This window comes from Haliaeetus albicilla, chromosome 26, assembly GCF_947461875.1.
Source record: "Haliaeetus albicilla chromosome 26, bHalAlb1.1, whole genome shotgun sequence".
Lineage (NCBI taxonomy): Eukaryota > Metazoa > Chordata > Aves > Accipitriformes > Accipitridae > Haliaeetus > Haliaeetus albicilla.
Genome location: NC_091508.1, coordinates 4443485 through 4462418, shown reverse-complemented (window position 1 = coordinate 4462418; position 18934 = coordinate 4443485). Strand labels below are relative to the sequence as shown.

Genomic DNA, 18934 nt, shown 5'->3' with positions numbered 1-18934 from the left:
TTCGAGCCCGGCCCTGGGAGCCAAGCAACCTCTGCCTGCCCTGCGCCTCTCCCCTCCCCGGCTCTGCTCCATCCCCCAAAAGAAACTTTTCCTCCCCCTCCAGCTCCGCGGAGCGCGGCGGGACGCGGGTGGTTGTTTGTTTGTTCTCGCAGCCTTTTTTTTTTTTTTTTTTTTTTTTGGAAGGAATTGGGTTAAAAAAAAAAAAAAAACCAACCCAACCCCAACCCCGCGTCCCCGACCGGCTCATTATAGGTCGCCGGAGCGGCGGGGCTGGGAGGCGGCGGTGGGCGCTGCCGGCGCTCGGCTGGCGGCGGGGCCGGGGGATGCCGGGGGTCGGGGGGGGCGGAGAGGGCGGGCAGGGGGCTGAGCCGAGGCTCGGAGACCCCCGGGGCCCCCAGGTGAACGGCGGGGCCGGGGTCCCGCAGTGAGCCCTCTTTCCCCCCCGCCGCAGCAGCCGTGCCCCTTCTCCGATGTCCCAGGCCAGCAAGCACCGACCGAGCCGCCCGGAGCCCCCCCGAGCCGAGCCGGTCCCGCCGACAGGTACCGGGGGGGGTGGGTGGGGGGGTCTACGGTGCCCCGCCGGGGGGTGCTTTGCTGGAGACGGTGCGTGGGTATGGGGGGGGTGTAAGGAGGGCTTGGGGGGTGGGGGGGCTGTGGGGGGGTGCGTGTAAGGACGGGTCGGGGGGGGTGTATGGTGGAGTGTGTGCGTGGCTGGGGGGGTGCAGGGCTTGGGGGGGTGGGGGGTGCGTGGCTGTGGGTGTGCAGGGCTGGGGGGGGGGGCTGAGTGCGTGTCCAGCAAGGCCCGAGTGTGTGTGTGTCTGTGTCTGTGTGTTCGTGCCCCTGACAGGGTGCGTGTGCCGGGGGGGGGAGTTGGCAGCACAAAACTTTGCAGCAGTTTCGGTAACTTCGGGCAAGCGCGCAGGGCAGCCGGGAGGGTGCAAGCTGAAAGGGTTAAAAACACCCCCGAGGGACAGTGATACCCCGAGGCAAATCCCTTCAGGCTGGGGGGGGGGGTCCCTTCCCCACCCCGTAGCGACTTTTTGGGGTTCTTGGGTGGGATGCAATTGGGGCAGGAGCAGGCCACGGAGAAGGGGATGGAAAAGTTTTAGGAATCCTCACTTTTTTCCTGGGGCAAAACTGAGCCCCTCAGTTGTCCGGGCTCTGCCTGGGTGGTGAGGACCCACGCTGGTGTCCCGGGGTGGTGGGTCCCCACCAAGGTTCGGTTCACGTGCGGAAACTGCATTAAAAATCCCGATGAGAGAGGCAAAAATGCCGGAGCGGGAAGCTGATGGCAAGAGGTGAAACACCCCGTTGCGTGCACTGTCAGAGCAGACACAAAAGGGGCCAAATTCACCCCGGGACCAGCTCCCCGCGTGCTCCAAAAGCGGCTGCCGGGCAGCGGGCTGAGCAGGCAGGAGCTGTGCCGCGGGAGCACCGGGCACGGTGATACACAGAAACCAAGCTTAGCACAGCTGGATCTCTCCCCTTGTTGGCTTTGGCCCGGAGCACAGCTGGGCCCAAATTTCGCAGAATACATCCTCTTGTTCTCTTCCCCCTGCTTTTCCAGCTGGATGCTGCAGGCTCCGCTTCCCAGCTAAACTCTTTCGCTGCTTTGTGCTGCAGCCGTGCCGCGGGGCCGAGGCAGCTGTAGGGGCTGTGCGGAGCTTATTTCTCTGGATTTCCTTCCATTTGCTTTCCTCTCCAGGTGGGAAATGGTGAACTGTTAACGCACGGACCTAGTGCAAAAAAGCTTTTGCACGGGAATTTGCCACCGGCCTGGGTTAGGAGGAATGCTGTGCACTAGCTGCTGTGAGATCAAATGTGGGTTTTTTTTAAAAAGTAGTTCAGAAATCTGTTAAATGCGTCGGAAAAAATGGCCTTGCAGCTTTTCCACGTTGCCAGCCGCTGGCTGCACAGGAGCGGTGTGTAGGTAGAGCATGGTTCAGCCTCCTGGTTGTACTGGTGTCCTGAGCAGGAGTGGTGGGACCCGGCCGAGGTGTGCAACGTCTGGGAGCCCGGGGGCATCCGTGAGTGCCCGATTTGGTGGGCCCGTGGTGGTGGGGTGTCACCTTCATCCCAAACCAGCCCCTAACCCACCCTCCTCTTCCCCAGCTCCTCCTGGAGGGGAGCGTGGACCTGGAGTGGGTGACCCGAGCAGAGGGGGACCAAATTTGCCTCCTTTAGACCCCCCTTTTCACAGCGTGCAAAGCTGGAGGGGGGTCAAGGGGTCTCCAGGACACCCTCGATTTCCATCTGCCCAGGCTCCAGGGGCCAAATTTCATGCCGAGAGAATATCCCTGTCCTCTCTCAGAGAGCAGCTTTCTGGGTGCACGTCTTGAGCTTTGAATTCTTTGCTCACATAACTTCTTTTTGGTTTTTTTGGTGAGCAATGAATGGACAGGGTCCGGTTTGTCTTTCGTGCTTGTTTGGCCTCGTGATGTTTCGGTGCAGAGCCATTATCGCTTGGGCAGCGTCCAGGGGCTCTGTCACGCACCACGGAGCCTGGGAATTTTTGCTCGGCTCCCTTTTCCGATGCTTTGCAAATTAGACCAGTTAATTTGGTAACACCGAGCCTGTGAAGTAAATGGAGAAACTGAGGTGCCAGAGTGGTTTGGCCCAAGTTAGTGCGTCGTGGGCAGGGTCGGGTTGGCATTGCCATGCTCGGTCCGATTTCCCAGCCTGAGACGAAGCCTGTTTCCCGGAGTTTGTTCCTTGGCATCTCTGGAGACGGGCCTGGTGCCGTCGTAGCCTCTTCCCTCCCGGGAGGGACGGGCACATTGCAAACCAAACGCTCGAAATAGCCACAGGTAGTTTGCAGAGGAGCCTCAGAGAGAAGAGCCAGTTGTCTGCCTGTGTGGAGTACGTGGGTATAATTATTTTTTTGAGGCATTAACAGAAAATGGGAGAAAACCAGAAAGCCCTTTGGCCGATGAGATTATTTTTGTCCTTCCTTCCCTTCACGGGGAGGAAGAGGAGGGGGAACAGGGACAGCAGGAGAGGGGCTTTCCTTACGGGAAGCAAACCCATGTAAAGATGCTGGAGGCAAATCCATCTCCAGAAGACAAACCTTTCCCTCGGGTTTGAGTCTGCTCATTCCCACCTCCCTTCTTTCCCTTCCCAGCAGGACATCTGCTGCATGGGACCACCGCCGCGACCCCCCTCCATGTCCCCCCTCTGTGTCTGCATCCCGGCTTGGCCGCAGGCTCCGGCAGCTCAGCGGCTCTTTGCTTGGAGCTGGGCAGGGATGAGACACACACACACACACACAATTTTTTTCCTTTAATTCTTTCTGCCTGTTCCCAAGGAGTTTGGTCCAAGGTGTAACAGGAGGCAAAAAGCTGCAGCCCCAACAGCGCAGCCTTCAATATGCCGCGCAGCTCTGCCCCGCTCACCCGAAATACTGGGGTCTGCCTGCCTGCACGAGGGTGCTGCCACCCCACTCGGGGTCCTGAGCACCCACGGATGCCCCAAGCACTGTGGGGCTGTGGGTAGGGGGGCTGGGCAGGAGTTGGTGCCACCATCATTCACGTACCCATTACTGGGACTCTGTCCTGCCCTGGGAGGGGGGGCAGAAACAAAGGCAACCCCCTCCAAGGTCAAAATAAAAGGGTCTTTGGTTGTCTTAGCACTGATTTAAATGCAACTGGTTGCAGATTTGCATGCAGACATCCTGTAAGTGCAAAGGAGCAAAAAAAAAAAAAAAGAAGCCCTAAAAGAATCAAAATTAATTTTGTTTTTTACCCCATGTAAAGACTTTTTGCACCAAAAGATTAATTTCTGGTTTCCTTTCAAAGTTTCTTGTCTGCTCATGAAAATGCATCTTTTTTTTTTTTCTTCTCTTTGAACAACAACAACAAAACTCAAAAAAACCAACAAAAAAGGCAGATTTCTGACTTTTTTCAAATGTTTCTGGTTTTGAGGAAAACAAAGCAGGCCCTTCGGGGCTGTGCCGCTTGCCGCCCCAGCGTCCCGGTCCCGCTCCAGCTCCTTATTGAATTTCCTTGGAAAGCGCCTGCTCGAGTCTATTAGTTGCAGAAACCCAAGCTGTCCTCTGGGCATTTTCTGTAGTTTTTCTGATTTTTTCCCAGAGCTCTGCCTCGCTCAGGCCGTGCCCTGCACAGCCTCTTGCGGGACGGGCACCAGCAGCCGCCTGGAACTGCGAGGTTTGGCGTGGGATGGAGCCACATCGGTCCCTCCTGGTGCGGGTGGCCCCTTCCCGCATCCCCCCCCAGGTGCCACGCTTGGGTTGTACTGGTGGAAATGAGCTATCACGTAGCAGCAGGGATGGGGTAATTGGGATATTATTTTTTTTTGCCCCAAATTCCAATTTTCAGGCTTTGCCCACTGCAGCCGCATGCATGCACGCTTTTGACCATCTCTGATCTTCACCCTGGCTTTGGCAGCCTCGTTGGACGTCGTGTTTGACTTTTGGGGAAGGTTCCCCCCTCGCTGTGGTGTTTTCCCGCTGTCTTTCCACCGGTGCATCCCCGGTTCTGCGACAGGGCGGATAAGGGAGCGAGCAGTAGCTTCGGGAAGCGTTTTCACCCCAGTCCCATCCTCTCTCGGGGTGCTCCCCATGGGTGCGCGGGGACTCCTTCCCCCGCTGCGGGCAGCCCCCGTGCCCGGGGCAGGAGGGTGCTCACCCGGTTCGGCTGCTTTCGGTGCCAGGACTGGGCTGCCAGCGCAGCGCGTTCCCCGCAGCGGCTGCGCCTTCGCATCACGAGGGAGCGGGTTGACAGGCTGGCTCCGGCAGCGGTTACTCGCTCCACCCGGATGGCTTCATCGTTGGCCGGCCTCGCCGCCTTCCTTCAGCGAGCAGGCGTGCTGCTGCCCCGCAAGCTCTGCCCTGACCTTTGCAGAAGAGCTTGTTTTCACCTCGCCCCAGCCATGCTGTAGCTCCTCCGAAGCTGCTTTGGGGTCTGTGCTTAGAAGAAAACCCAACCTAGCGAGAGCGCACGCCAGCGGGAAGTTGAGCACCAGGACTGCAAAGTTTTGGGCTCCATCGCCGTAGGATGTTGCTTTGGGTAAATCCCTTTTGCGTGCCTCGGTTTCCCCGCCGGGCCGAGCAGTGATAAGGTTCCATTTCACAGCGGCTTAGAGCTGCAGCTATGCTAAAGTAAAATACATGGAGATCAGGTAATGCATGGTGGGCACTGGTTTAGAACTGTATGCTGGGTAGATCTCAGGATGAAAGGTGCTGCTAAGTGCAAATTATTATTCTTGTTAATAATGATGTCCACCAGCTTACATTTATCTGCTCTTCAATTAACTTTTTTTAAGGACTCTTAGCAGGTTAGAAAGACACAAATTTTCCCTGGCAGAACCTGTGCTGGTTTGACCCTGTAAGGTTACACAATTACTGTACCGGCATGGTCCTTAATTAGACTCTCCATAATTTTCCCCAGCACAGTGGTGTGGCTCCTTACTCTGTAATTCCCAGAATCTCCTTGGATCTGATAGGCATCATGTTAGCCGCTTTCCAGGCTTCAAGGATAATTGCTTGTCCTTAAGGACACCCGGGATGTGGCAGGATCTCTTCCTGCATCCTTCCTCCGTGCCCGGCTCCCACGGCATGGGCGTTTTACATCCTTCTGGCCAGTACCGGGGGATAACCTGCACCGGGGAGCGCCGAACCAGCACGGTGCTCCTCAAAGTCAATGAAAGCTGACTCAACCCCAGGCTGGGTCTTTGACCCTTTGTTTTTTTCCCATCATTTTTCTCCACTCCTTGGCCCCACAGTGCATTTGGGATGTTAGACGTTGCTCTTCGGTTTAGGTGGAGCCCAGGCCTGACGCTGGGAGATGGGCTGGCCTGGCAGCTGGAGGCAGAAACCTGGTCCTGCTGGATCAGGTTTGTGTCCTGGGGCAAGTCACGTTGTCCCTTTTCTCCAGGTTAGGCTTGGAGATTGCTTCTTCCCTTACACCTGCAGCTGTAGTCCCGAATGCTGCCTTAATATATATATGTTAAATATAGTCTTAGTGCGTAAGGAATAGTTCCTCACCATTGCTGCAGTGACAGAGGTGCATGCTTCTTGCAGTGATTTTATTTCTTATCTTCCTGAAACCCCTTCTTGAGGGTTATCCCCACCACCCTGGTGCCCTTGCTCTTGGGTAGGAGCAATTCTTCCATGAGGGTTGGTTTGTGCCTCCTTTGCAGGAGCTGGTTGGGTCAACGAGGACCTTTGGGTGATGGGATTTGTAGGGACACCTTGGCACGGGGTCTGCGCCCCAAACCTGGAGTCGGGGTTTTGTCACCGAAGGAGCTTTCAGCTGAGGTCAAATGCCAAACACGGATGGACTGGATAGACGCTGGTCCTGGCCTGTCTGGCCATCCCGAAATTCCTCTCTTCCTACCCACCCAATGGCTATAAATAACAAATAATAACAACTCCCAGGTTGGCAAGCTATTTGGGGTTTTGTGGGTTTTTTTGCTTTTGTTTTGCTTTTTTGCATTTAGGAAGTAACTTTTCATAGAAACCAATATTTTTTTGACCGGATTCCTCATTGTCCCAGGACTGAACTGTTTATCCAAAGCATTGCCCAGGTGAGCAGAGAGACACTGGGGCAAACGCTTTCCGGGAGGGAAGCAAAGCTGTGCTGGATCTGTCCCGGGTGTGCTCAGGAGCTCTGGGCATTTCTCCTCCTTCCCCTCTCACCCTGCTTTTCCTTTCCCTGAATATCATAGAATCTGAAAATGCTTTAGTGCATTAATTTCAGACTGAATGTAAATAAGCCATTTGGATTTTTCCCAGTTGAGCAAACTTTCAAACCAGATTTTTGCTTTCCTCTCCTCCAGCCTGGCTCATGGGATTGGAAGGATTTGCTTCAGTGCCGTCTCTTCTGCACTTGAAACCACTTAATCAAGCTCTAAAATATCCCTTGAATAGGTCAGACAGGCACCTGATTGGGCCAGGCAGCATGTACGGGAAAACCAAGAGAGATTACACGCTCATTTTATCTGCATAAAACAGATTAGAAAGCTCCCAAACTAAATATTGCTGCAAGGTAGCATGTTGTTAATGGCAAATGCCTCGCTAGACTGTCTCTGTTTTTGTCTCCGTCCTACACTATCTCGTCCCTGACCAGCCATTCCTGAGGGATTAAAGGGAGAGAGAAGGGGGAACGGGAGACTCTCCTGAGCATCTCCACGTCAGCAGGACTCGCGACCCACGGTGGTAGATTTGGATGCTCTTTGAGTCCAGAAGAGCTCAGATGTGGATCCAGACGTGTCGAGACCCTTGTCCCTCCCTTTTGCAACAGGTTGACACCACCTAATGCAAACACGCTGCCTGCTAAAGAGGTGGGGTTTGCTTCTGAGCTCACCGGCCCGAGCCTGTCTTTAGCTGCAACGTGTTGGAGGCATTTTTCTCTCTCGTGCTGCCCGTCGCTGGCACGCAGCCACGTGTGGGGCAGCGGTGATGGGTCCGTGCCATGCTGGTGAGGTGTCCGTCCATCTCCTGCCACCAGATTTCTTCCTCTTCAGCCAAAGGCACTTGGATAGAAGAGGGGCGGATAAATCAGAGATCCCAAGCAGCCAGGCAGATCATCTGTTGCATTAAGCTACAGCTCAGGAAAGCTGAGCGGGAGCCGTGGGACAACCTGAGTGGGTTTGACCCAAAAGCCTGGCTCCAGCTTTGCATCTTCCCACATCCTCTGTGCCTTCCCTGCTGGGGGGTCTGGGCACCACAACCAGCTGCAGAGAAGGAAACCCACAGGTCCCGGTGAGCCGTGAGATGCTGTGGCCATGCTGCCTGCGGTGTGGCTCTTGTTTGTGCTGCCCCATCCCGGCTCGGCACAACCGAGTGCTCTCACCGGCTGCTGACACGCTGCTGTTTCCTTTTGTTTGTCCAGCTTTTTGGGGATGGGTTAGCTCAGTCCTGCAAGCTCATCAGGAATGAAGCGTGCCTTGCACCCAAAGCACAAATAGTTTTTCCCCTAATCAGAACAACTGGGGGTTGCCCCAGAAGCTCCTGCAGATTCTGGCTGTGCAAAGCGGCCGCTGCTCCCGGAGGGACATTTTGTACGTTTGACTTTGCAGGAGTATTACAAGATACTCGATTAAAGCCAATGAAACCTTTCCACTTCTTTGCATCTTTCCTCTCCTCCCTCGTTTTTTCTCAACTCCTGTGATGCTTGGTGGACTTTGGAGCTCACTGATGTCTTGGGGCTTTTATGACGGGTGGATTTGGACTTTGTAAATGGGAGAATAGTAAGAAAACCTGACCCGTGTGCATCGTCCGGGCTTGGCAACCAGGAGGCAAAGAAAGTAGTTCGCATCTATCGGCTTTCCTAATCTTTTGTACCTTACGGCAGCACCGTGATTTATTGAAGCCTGGCTTATTATTTTTAAATGCCTTATTATCTCTGTTCCCATAAACAAAACATGTGAATTGCTCTCCCTGTGTCATGTTACCTTCATTTCTCCCTTGTGTTTTACAAAAGGTGGTGCAGAATGGGGGAGCAGAGACCCGGACTGTTGTCCCAGGCTGTTTCTCCACCACCTGATGAGCGTTTGCCCTGGCCGGGAAGGGGCTGGGGGTGCAGCTGCTATTGGGGTGCAGGTGGGGAAAGGGATGGATGTCCCATCCCGAGGGCTGGCTCTCCTTAGGGCTTTATCTGCGTTTTGCCCGGGCTTGTGGTTGGTTTTAAACCCGTCAGATTTAGGTCAAGCCTGGTCTTGTTCTGGTGGCAGCGGGGTAATAGCAGGGGAGGGAAGAAGCCAGTCCCAGCCCTGGTGGCAGCAGGGAGAGGGGACCCTGGGGGGGCATCGCCTTGCCGGGGGACCCCCTGCTAGACCCCAGTGATGGGGGAGATGGAGCTGCTCCTCCCCATGCCTCTTTCCCTGCTCACCCTCTCTAGTGTGGTTTGGGGAGCGGGAACCTCTCTCACCTGGGGGGGCTTTGAGCCCCAAAGCGAGTGTTCAGAGGAGCATTTTGCCAAGCTTATTGGAGAGGCACCACACCCACGCGTGCCCAGTGCTCGCACATTTTCCTGTGCATTCCCGGTGGGTCGGAAGGTGCCTGGGAAGTGCCCAGACGCAGCGAACCAGCAGTGCAGGCAGGGAGCTGGGGGGCAGGAGCCTGCAGGGTTTGCGCTGAGCCCACACGTGTCCGGCTCCCCCAGCCCTGCCGCGGGGTCAGGCTGCGACCGCGAGGGCAGACGTAGCCCTTCTCCATCTCGCTCCCAGGGGATGCCGTGCGCTTGGGGGTCCGCACTGTCCGTACGCTCCCCATGGACGTGCAGCAATAGGGAAGCGAGGCTGTATAAGGCAGGGAAGGACCAGCTTACCCAAATTTCTTTCCTGTCTATTTTTGTCTCTCTTCTGGCCAGCTTGTTCCAGCGGGAGTTAATTTAATTGCCATCTTCCTCCCTGCATCACTGTGGTTGTGTGTGAGACCTCTTGTTGTGCAGGGTAATTATATGTGTGAAGTGGACATGGCAAAAACGAGCCTTGTCTCAATAGTCGGCAGGCCAGCGCGCTCGCCAGCCATACAGCCCAGTATCGTCGCTTTCTCACAGAGCTCAGGGTCTAAACAGACCGTCCTTGTCCTCAGCCCCTTGGGAACGGGCACGGAGGGGGTGAGGGATGTGGTGGAAGCAGCGCAGGGTGGCCGTGGCAGAGGCTGGAGCTCTCTCCCTGTGCACAGAGCAGCTGCCAGCCCTTCTCTCGCTGCAGCACCTGATTTTCCATCTCTTTTTCCCAGTGTAAATCACTCACTGACCTCAGGGGTAAGAGCAGGGCAGGGGATTTGATGGTGATGGGGCCGCTCTGGGCAACCCCAAAGTCTCGGCTGTTGATTTTTAAGCCCTGAGCATATTCCAGGCATCTTATAGTAGAAACTGGAGCAGCTGCCTGGCTATGCTGGTGCCTGGTGGCTTGGATCCCTTCCCAGGGACTGTGCAGGAGCTGTACCCTCTGTGCTCTGCACCGGGCGGCTCTGACTCAGGGCTTCATCCAGAGCTCCTCAACCATCAGGGTTTTCATGTCTGGCTTTAACAGGCTTCAGATCAGGAGCTGACTAAACACTGCAAGTCTGACTCAGGCCAGTCCAGGTTGGGACATGACAGGACGTGGATGCAGCAACATGTGGTTATTATTCACCTGTATGCCACGCCTATGTGCAAACACCTATAGGTAGATGTCAGCCTGCTCTCTCCTCCTCTCTGTTTTGCCCTGGGCTTTCCAGGGACATGGGAATGAGTTTTCTCCTTTCTGGGACTTGTGTACTCCCGCTCCGCTTGGGATTTGGAGCCAAGGGTGCTGCGCAAAATTCAGCTGGAGCTGCTGAACTTCCCTTGGTTGAGCCCCAAAATCACCTTGCGTGCAAGAGCTGCAAGCAGGGCTCTGCATCAGGATGAGTGTTTCTTCCCAGCGAAGCCCCTGTCGCAGGAGCTCTGGTACCCCAGGCTGGACCAGCATCCTGGGGAGGACAGAGGGGATGGTCCTGTGGGGAAACTGAGGCAGGTGGATGAGCATGTGGGGGTGCAGCAGAGCTGGGAGCTGCGTGAGCATTGCTCCGGGCTGGTTGCAGCCCCTGTGCAGCGTGTTCAGTCTCCCGCTGACCCTGGGGTGTGGATGGGGCCGTCCGCCTCCCTTGTAGGGCCTCTTGTTATAGTCCCTATAATTATATGTGTGAGGTCTGCCTGCCTTCCTCCCCGGCTCCTGCTTGTAGGACCTCTTGTTATATTGAGTATAATGAAGTGTCCGAGGTCTCTCTTCCCCCCACCCGCCCTTGCCTGCCTGCGTGTAGGACCTCTTGTTATAGCCAGGGAAATTATGGGTCTTTGGTCTCCCTCCCTTCGCCCAAGCTATAATTTAGTTTTATATAAAGTGCGGTCCAGCCCCTGTTGTGCAAGCGGTTGCTATTCTGAGTGCTGGGGAGAAGGACAGGGAGAGGGATGGGGTGGCGAGGAGTGGGCTCGCGGTGGGTGGGGAAGCGTAGCATCGCACTGAGCACCATGCAGCCCCCCCCTGGCCACCCCACAGCCCCCCCAGACACCCTGCCGTGGTGGGGCAGCCAGCCCCCAGCCCGCAGTGCTGGCTCTGCGGGAGGTGGTTCTGCCTTCTCCTCGCTGGGTTTCTGAAAGGGGCTGTGTGGCGTTGGGGTTTATCCCCACGGGGAATAACACGTCTCTTGTTTTGGGTTTTGTTTGCCCCATCGAGGGGGTCCTGCGGGGGCTGCTCCTGTCCCAGAGCAAGCGGGAACGCGAGGGGAGGTGGCAGCCGGCTCCTGCAGGGAAGACAGTGGCCCTTTCATGGGAAGGGGGGATGAAAAATCCAGCTTGAACCACTGAGTGTAACCAGATCCCCTGGCTTTTTAGAGAAGGAATGTGGGACCTCGGGAGGGTTTTTGGGAGGAGGGTGCTGCTGAACTGCTGGTGTTGCAGCGGGGTGAGCGGCCGCAGAGCGACGCAGCCCCGATGCCCACCCCGAGCAGCCCCAAATCCCTCACGGTGCTCCAGCTCTTCCCCGCACTGTGTACGCTGGGCTGCAAAACCAACAGGGGTAGCTGGATTTGGCTCATGCCAGAAATCAGAGTTCCAAAGCACCGACTGGTGCCATTTCCAGCGGCTGGGGATGTCCTGCGGGTTGCTGTGGGTTTGAGTGACCGGGGTCTCTGCCCGCAGCGCGGGGCACCCCAGGGTGCTCGGCTCCAACCCCTTTTCTTTTGCAGAAGCGGGCGAGACCTCGCGCCCTTCGCCGAGGCAGACACCAGCGGCAGCATCGGCAGAGCCCCGGCCGCCTGCCCGCCCCGCTGCCGGCCCTGCGCCGCCGAAGAAGGAGAAACCCCTGGAAGATGACGAGTCCCGAAAAGTCCTGACGAAGGGCTCCCGGGCCGAGCTCGCAGGCGCTCCCGAAGCTGTGACATGTGAGTGTTTCCCTCCGCAGCAGCACGTGCAGCTCCGGACACCTCCGGGTGCCTGTGCTTCAGGCTGCTGCCAGCTAATCAGTAACAGGGCTCATTAAAAAGGCGGGTAGCTGTGGTGGGAAGCTGTCTCCTCCTCACTCTGCTCTTCCCCACATCAAAGCAAAAGGCTTTAACTGACCGTGAGTCACCGGGAGCCGGGGAAAGTGAAGGGCAGCATCCAGCAGCGCAGCAATGCCTCTCGCTGCCCTCGTCCTTGGGACCGGCTGGAGGCAGAGGAGGAGGAGGGTGGGCAACTGGAGGAGCTCTCAGTCATGTTGGGGTCCTGCCGGGGTGCCACGGTGGGAAGAGGGACCGGCCCCTGGGGAAAGGAGCCGGCTGCTGTATGGAGCATCCTCCAAAGCCGCAGCGGGAGAGAGGAGAGCCCTTAGCAGAACGGGGTCCGTGATCACAGCCACGGGAGGGGAGTGCAACAGCCGTTTGCTGGAGCAAAGGGAGATGCCTCCCGTTGAGACAGCTCTTGCCTTGGCATATCCAGGGCAAGGGTGAGGCTGGTGCAAAGCCCAAACGAGCAGGGGATGGGCTGTCTGCACTGAGGATCTGGTTTTGCTGGAGGCAGTGGTGAAGCCAAGCAGCACCTCCCCATTTCTGCTGCTGCAGACCGGCCGGTCCCCCCGCCGTGAGAAATACCGGGGTGGGGTAGGAGCAGAACTGGGGGGGCTGGGGTGCCCTTGCTCCATTTCCCATTGCAAAGGCGGGAGAGCAGAGCTGGCAGATGTGGGAGACCGGGGGCCAGGCTCTCCTGGAGTCATGCCGTCCATCCTTTCCCTGGCCCCCAGCCTGGATCCGAGGGTTTTGCTCCCAGGCTGCCCCTTACGCACACAGCCATTCCCCGTTTGTTGGATGCGAGCGTGCAGCTTTCCCTTCCAAGGGGTGTAAAGTGGATGAATGCTTCCCAACGGGGAGAGGGAGGGTGGGAACGAGGTTGCAAACTTCGAAGAGCGGGCAGGCAGGGTGGGAAGGGGAGGGACGGCAAAATCCGGGCGCTCCTGACGGTGTACGTGGAGCGAGGAGAGCGCACGTTTCCTCAACCAGAGCTCAAGCCCTTGCAAAGCATCTGGGAGCTGGGCCGGCTGCCCACAGACATTCTGCACCTCTGAGTCACGCTGCAGCCTGCTGCACCCTGCATGGCGCAGCCCTGCGCAGCCCCCTCCCCAGCCCACCCCCCCGGGGAACGGCCACCCCACAGGCCCCGAGGCTGGGAGAAACGTGGCCGCCTGCATCCAGGCTTGCCTGGGTGCTGGGTGCAGGGACCCCCCCCCCTTTCCCCTCTCCTTCCCCGGGGAAATGAGGTTCAGCTCCCTACAGAGCATCGCCTCCGGCATCCCTTGCTTTGCAGCCCACTCCTCACAGTGTGTCCCGCTGCTGCTGTTACTGGGGGGGGGTCACCACCGCTTGGGAGGGGCAAATTCCTCCCTTCGGCAGTACCTGGGGAGCACAGTTAAGCTCCCCCATGGGAAGGTGAAGGGGGTGAGGGTGGCATTTTTGTGCCAGTCTGGCACATGCAAGGTCAGGAGGGACCAGGCAGCAAGGGGCTGCCAGGTGTTGGGTCATGTCTTTCGCCAGCGGTGCCGGTATCGGCTCCCCCGAGGCTCAGCGCTGCTGGTCGAAGCCCACCGCGGTTCTTAAATGTCAGTGTTCTGGCAGTTTAGGAGCAACCAAAGCGGGAATTGCGGGTTTGGGGCTCTGGGTGTTGCGTTTCAGGCGAGAGCAGCAGACTCTGCTCAGGCGGCCACAACGTGCCGGTTTGTCCAAGCCCTGTTAGCGGCTCGGGAAGATGACTTTTGGCAGAGCCGATGGCCGGGGGGGGTCACAGCAGGGCGAGGACCGCTGCGGTCTGGGCATCTGTCTCCTAAGCCCCGGTGATGCTGCCATGGGGGAACCTGAGCTGAGCCAGCACCGCAGCTGTGCCGGGGAGTATCGTCTCAGGTGTGAAACCCGAAGTGAACATCCAGGCGGTTTTTGGTCGTTGAAGAGCTGAAGGCAGGCACTTTCCCCCAAAGCCTTGGTGTCCCACCCTGATGCTGGTGGGCAGATGCCGTGGGGGCCATCAGGTGGGCTGGTCCCCCCCGGCTCCTGCCCTGACACCCGTGTTATTAGGGAGTGTTATACACTGCTCCACCTAAGCCTCAGGTTGAAGATGTCTCTTTTAGAAGAGCTTTAGGCTCCTGTGAGTTAAAGGCTCTCCTACAAAAATAGGAGCTATTTTTCCTAACTTAGAGGGGGGGATTACTGGCTGCCTTTCGCTGCCACTCACTGGAGCCGGAGCGTGATTTTGATTTACAAACGGTTTAATCCGAGGAATGCAACGAAATGGGGAACGCCAAAGCGAGTGTGTTGCATGCTGCTGCAAACCCCCGGAGAAACCCAGCGCTCAAAGCTGCAGAGTATTTGCTGCTGTCAGACACTGCCGGGCCGGGCCACCGTGGGGGTCCCTGTGGGCTCGGCCCCTGCCCACCACGGCTCTGGGGCACCCCAGTGCGACTCGGTGCCCACACTTGGGCGCAGGCAGGTTGAGGGTGATGGAGAAGGGTGCATGGGAAGCCAACACCCCAGGAGGTTTTTTTTCTGGGGGAGCCACACATCCCATTTTATCCAAGACCTGTTTTCCATTTCTCCTTTCTGCCCTTCTCCCACCCCTCCTGCTTCCAGCCCGTCCTTCCCGCTCAGCTCCAGTTATTTTAAGTTCCTTTCCCAGCACAAGTCAAAGACGCAGCGTTTCACCCAAGCACCCGGTTAAACTGCCTCCGCGGTCTGAGCCCAGGTCAGTCTGGCAGAGCCGGGCACTGGGTCCGTGCACTTGTGTTTTTTTAACCTCCATCTATTTTTTTTTTCTTGCCGGTGAGGGTCCATCTGAGAGACCGTCTGTGTCCCCTCCACCCTGTCGGTCTCCCCGTACCCCATGGCCACCCCACGCAGAAAGCAGCTCCTGTTCCCCGGCGGCTGGAGGTGCCTTTGCCCTCGAGCCTCTCGCCTGAATCATCCCTTGTTTACTGCCACGGGAGAGGAAAATCAAAGTTTGGCCAAAGCACCATCAGGCGGGACTTTATTTGTGGCTTCGATTGGCGTTGCTGTGGCGGGGGGGGAAATGGATGCTTGAACCCCCCTCCCTTGTGCTGGGTTCCCAGTCCTCTCCCCCACCGCAGAAGGACGGCAGCGTGGGGATGCGGCGCCGGGCAGGAGCGAAGGGCTGAGCTGTGCCGCTGGCTCCGGCAGCATCCCAGCGGGACGCGGGGACGCCGGCCTCTCTCACGGCTGCAGCGTGCGAGGGCTGGAGGGAGGTGCAGACAGAGCAGATAGTTATTTTCCTCCTCCTGCAGAGAAGTTCAGCCAGAGGCTGGGGAGACCTTTAATTAAGTGGCCAATTCACACAGTCCTGGGGAGATGAGCAGTCCAGCTCTCCGGTGGTGCTTCATCATCTCTGGCTTTACCGAAGGCGACGGGGACAGCCAGGAGCTCCGTCTGGCAGCGCCATGCCTAGGGCTTATGGGACGGTGGCTTGGCCACGGGGGTGGCTCTCAGCTGGAAGCAGCCACAAGCTTTTCTCTCCCCCACTCGGCACGAGGCGAGCGTGCCTCGCCGTGCCTCTGCGCCCACTCCGGTCGGCCTCGGTGGTTTCATCCCTCCTGCCTGTGCTGGCAGCGCTGGGACCCCGGGAGACCCCAGAGTTTTGGCAGTTGCAGCACATCCTTCATGACAAGTCTTTATTTCTCACTCTTTTTTTCATCCCGTCCTCTCTCTGGAGCCTCTATCTCCTTCCCTGCAGCCATCTCTTCTTCTACATCTCCTTTTCCATCTCCACCCTCTCGGACCATGCATCTGTTAGCATCGCTGCTTCCCAGCCACGAGGCCACCCCGTCTCCATCTGGGGACCAGGTTCCCGTGCGGTGGCAAGGGACCGGGCACGTGTTTGTCCCCTGGCAGAGCGCTGCAGGGAGGGCTCGGGGTGGGTAACGTACTGTTCTCCCCCCTCTGCCAGGCCAGCCCCAGGTGCGAGCAGCCCCACAGCCCCCCAGTCCCTGCACCCACCTGCTGCAGAACGGTGCTGGGCGGGGGCCGGATCCAGGCGGTGCCAACGGGGAGGCAGGGAACGGGGTCTTCCGCCCCCTCCCCAGCACCCAGAAGCCTCACCGAAAGCTGCAGTCGCACCACTCCATCAACAGCCAGAGCAGCAAGAAGAGCAAGGGCAGCTCCAAGTCGGCCTCTTCCCACATCCCTATTGAGGCGCAAGAAGGTACCGGCTCTCCCCGGGGGGGTCCCTTCCCAGCCACCTTTCTCCTCTGGCCCCACATCCCTCAGGGTCTCTCATGTAGCATCCTTCAAGCCCACCGGGACCCCAGGACCTGGGTGCCCCAAGCTCTTATACAGGCAGCCTTCTGCAGGGCGGGTGCTGAGTGGGGTCATCTCACGTCCACCAAAACCGGTCTCTCTTGGGGTCTGGGCATGTCCCGGAGTGTTGAGGGAGGCCCCTGGAGCAGCGCCTGGCTCCCAGCCCCTCTTCCCATCCCTTCCGTTAATTCCCGAGGGAGGATTTCCACCCTTACGGGGGCTGAGCATCCATCCGTCGGGTGCTGTCTCACCCAGCTGGGCCCGTCCCCCCTGCCCACTCTCTGGCCGTTCCTCCGCAGACTGCTGCGTCCACTGCATCCTCTCCTGCCTCTTCTGCGAGTTCCTGACCCTCTGCAACATCGTGCTGGACTGTGCCACTTGCGGCTCCTGCACCTCCGAGGACTCCTGCATCTGCTGCTGCTGCTGCAACTCGGGCGAGTGCGCAGACTGCGACCTGCCCTGCGACATGGACTGCGGCATCATTGACGCCTGCTGCGAGTCCGCCGACTGCCTGGAGATCTGCATGGAGTGCTGCGGGCTCTGCTTCTCCTCCTGAGGGGCCGCACTCACTGGGGGGGACCAGGAGTGGGTGTCCCCCCCCCAGGCTCTCCAGCAGCGGCCGAGGCTCCAGCTGCTCCCTGAGCCGGTGTGAAATGCCAAAAGACGGAGCCCGGTGAAGGAGGAGAGCAATATTCCCCCATTGCAAACCTCATCCTCGGAGCTGGTGAGCCGGGCTCGGATCCTGCCTGGGGAAGGGTGAAGCTGTAGGGGCTCCGGGGACGGCCGGCATCCCATCACGCTCTACCTCTTCCCCGCACCGGGCCAGTTCGCCGAGGATTGCGGGAGCCTCCTGCCACCTGAGCCGAGAGCAGGAGCACCCACCCCGCACCCCACGGAGCCCGCCGGTGCCACCGCAGGGTCCCAGCATTGGGGACAGCCTGTCCCGCTGCCACCGCCCGGGGCTGCCCCAGGACGGTGCTCCGGGTGCGTTGCTCTGGTTTACATGGGGATGGCACGGAGCATCCTTCCCCAACAAGGACACCTCCAAGGCTGGGCGCAGTACAGAGCCTTGCTCCCTGCCGGGAGCCCACCGGGCACCGGGAGATGCCGAAGCCTTTAGCTGGGCTGCGGGGTCCCCTGCCGTGGGACGCATCCTGCCAGCCCCCACCCCTCCTCGGTGCTGAGATCGGCAGCCAAGTGCAATACACACAGCCCGCTCCCCTCCCTGTTTGGCTGGCCGGGAAGAAGCTTTTCCTTCACCGGTCCCTGCGGTGGGCTTGCAGCCGGGGGCCAGGGCAGTTGGGGAGAGCCCGGAGCCGGACCGAGCTGTTACCGACCCGTGTGCATCCCAGGGGATGGAGGGGCCGGGTGGCTTGGTTGGTGCCAAATGACCCCCAGCAGTTGTTGGCCCCGTCCCACCACTCTGGGGACAGGGCTCGTGGCTGGGTGAGGGTGGAAAACGCCCTGTTGAAGGGCTTGGGGAGACTGGGAGGGAAGTGTCACGGTATTTTTTTTTTTTTTTTGTCCCTTTTGTTTGTTACTGTAAATAAAGGTCTGTCTTCATTTCTGACCGACGGCTGCCCCATCATGTGCTCAGCGGGGCATTCCCAGGGGGCGGCTGCCGTGTCCCCTGTCCCTGCACCTGCCACCCCGTCCTGCTCCCAGCTGTAGGTGCGGGGCAGGAGGGCTGGCACAGAGGCTGCCGGGCTCCTTTGGCCTTGGGGACATGGGACAGCTCAGTGACAGTCCTAGGGTGCGAGAGGACTCCCTGTCCTTCGCTCCAGGGAACAAGTTGAGGTCCCCGTGTGCCGCAGCCTGGCATCGGCTCCCTGCCCTGCTCCTGCAGCCATGGGACAAACCCTGGCCCCGTTGCAGCACCGTCCCCTGCTCCTCCCGGGGCTCTGCCCTGCAGCGGGACCCACGAGCTGCTTCATCTGCCCCAGGGACACGACTTCCCTAAAGGACAAAATAAATGATGCAAATTCCCGGCCGCAGGGCTGGGGTGGGCACCGGCTGCCCAGGCTTGGCATGAGGCTGTGAGAGCTGGCAGCCATCCGAATTTGGGTGGCCTGGGTGCTCCTGCTACCACCCGCCACCTCCCAGCCCGGCCACAGGACCACCATCCGTGCTGTGCCGTGCCGTGCCGTGCCATGCGAGTAAGGGACCGCGGCACGCTGCCGGAGTCTTGCTGCCCCTCGGGGGGCTCGGCTGTCCTGGCGAGGCTGCTGCCTGGGCTGAAGTTGAACGGGGAGGGAAAAATACTTAAAAATCGAGGCCAAATGGGTCAGTTGGTCACGGCGACACAGGCTGGTTTGGGATCTGGGCTGTCTGCCCTCCGGCGCTGCCGCTCAGCCGTGAAACCTATTTTTAGTGGTGAGCTAAAGGCGGTCGGAGCCCGGTGCAGTGCAAGTGCATGGAGGGGAAGAGGATGATATGGGCAGCCTTCCTCCACCCCATGCACGGCAGGGAGGACTCAAGGTGGTGGATCAGGGCTTTTTTCCTTCGCCCTGGCACAGCCTCTCAGGCTGAGCCCCGGAGTGGGGGGCTGCGGGGGGGGGATGCACATCGCTGCCCACCCTGGGACGGATGGGACCGGGGCCCCATCCGGCACTCGGAAGCTTTTCCAGGGGCTCTGGCTGAGGCCCTGCTCCAAACCGTTTGCATCCTTGGCAAGGAGGG

The 18934-nt window shown here is 58.9% G+C and overlaps 1 protein-coding gene across 1 annotated transcript; it reads left to right on the top strand.

Annotated features, from left to right (window-relative positions):
* The first annotated feature begins 243 nt into the window (after positions 1 to 243).
* MDFI (MyoD family inhibitor) lies at positions 244 to 17818 on the top strand. Its single transcript, XM_069770530.1, has 4 exons — positions 244 to 540; positions 11675 to 11869; positions 15906 to 16160; positions 16555 to 17818. The coding sequence occupies exons 1-4, from the start codon at positions 471 to 473 to the stop codon at positions 16809 to 16811; spliced, it is 777 nt and encodes a 258-aa protein (XP_069626631.1). The 5' UTR covers positions 244 to 470; the 3' UTR covers positions 16812 to 17818.
* The last annotated feature ends 1116 nt before the right edge of the window (positions 17819 to 18934 follow it).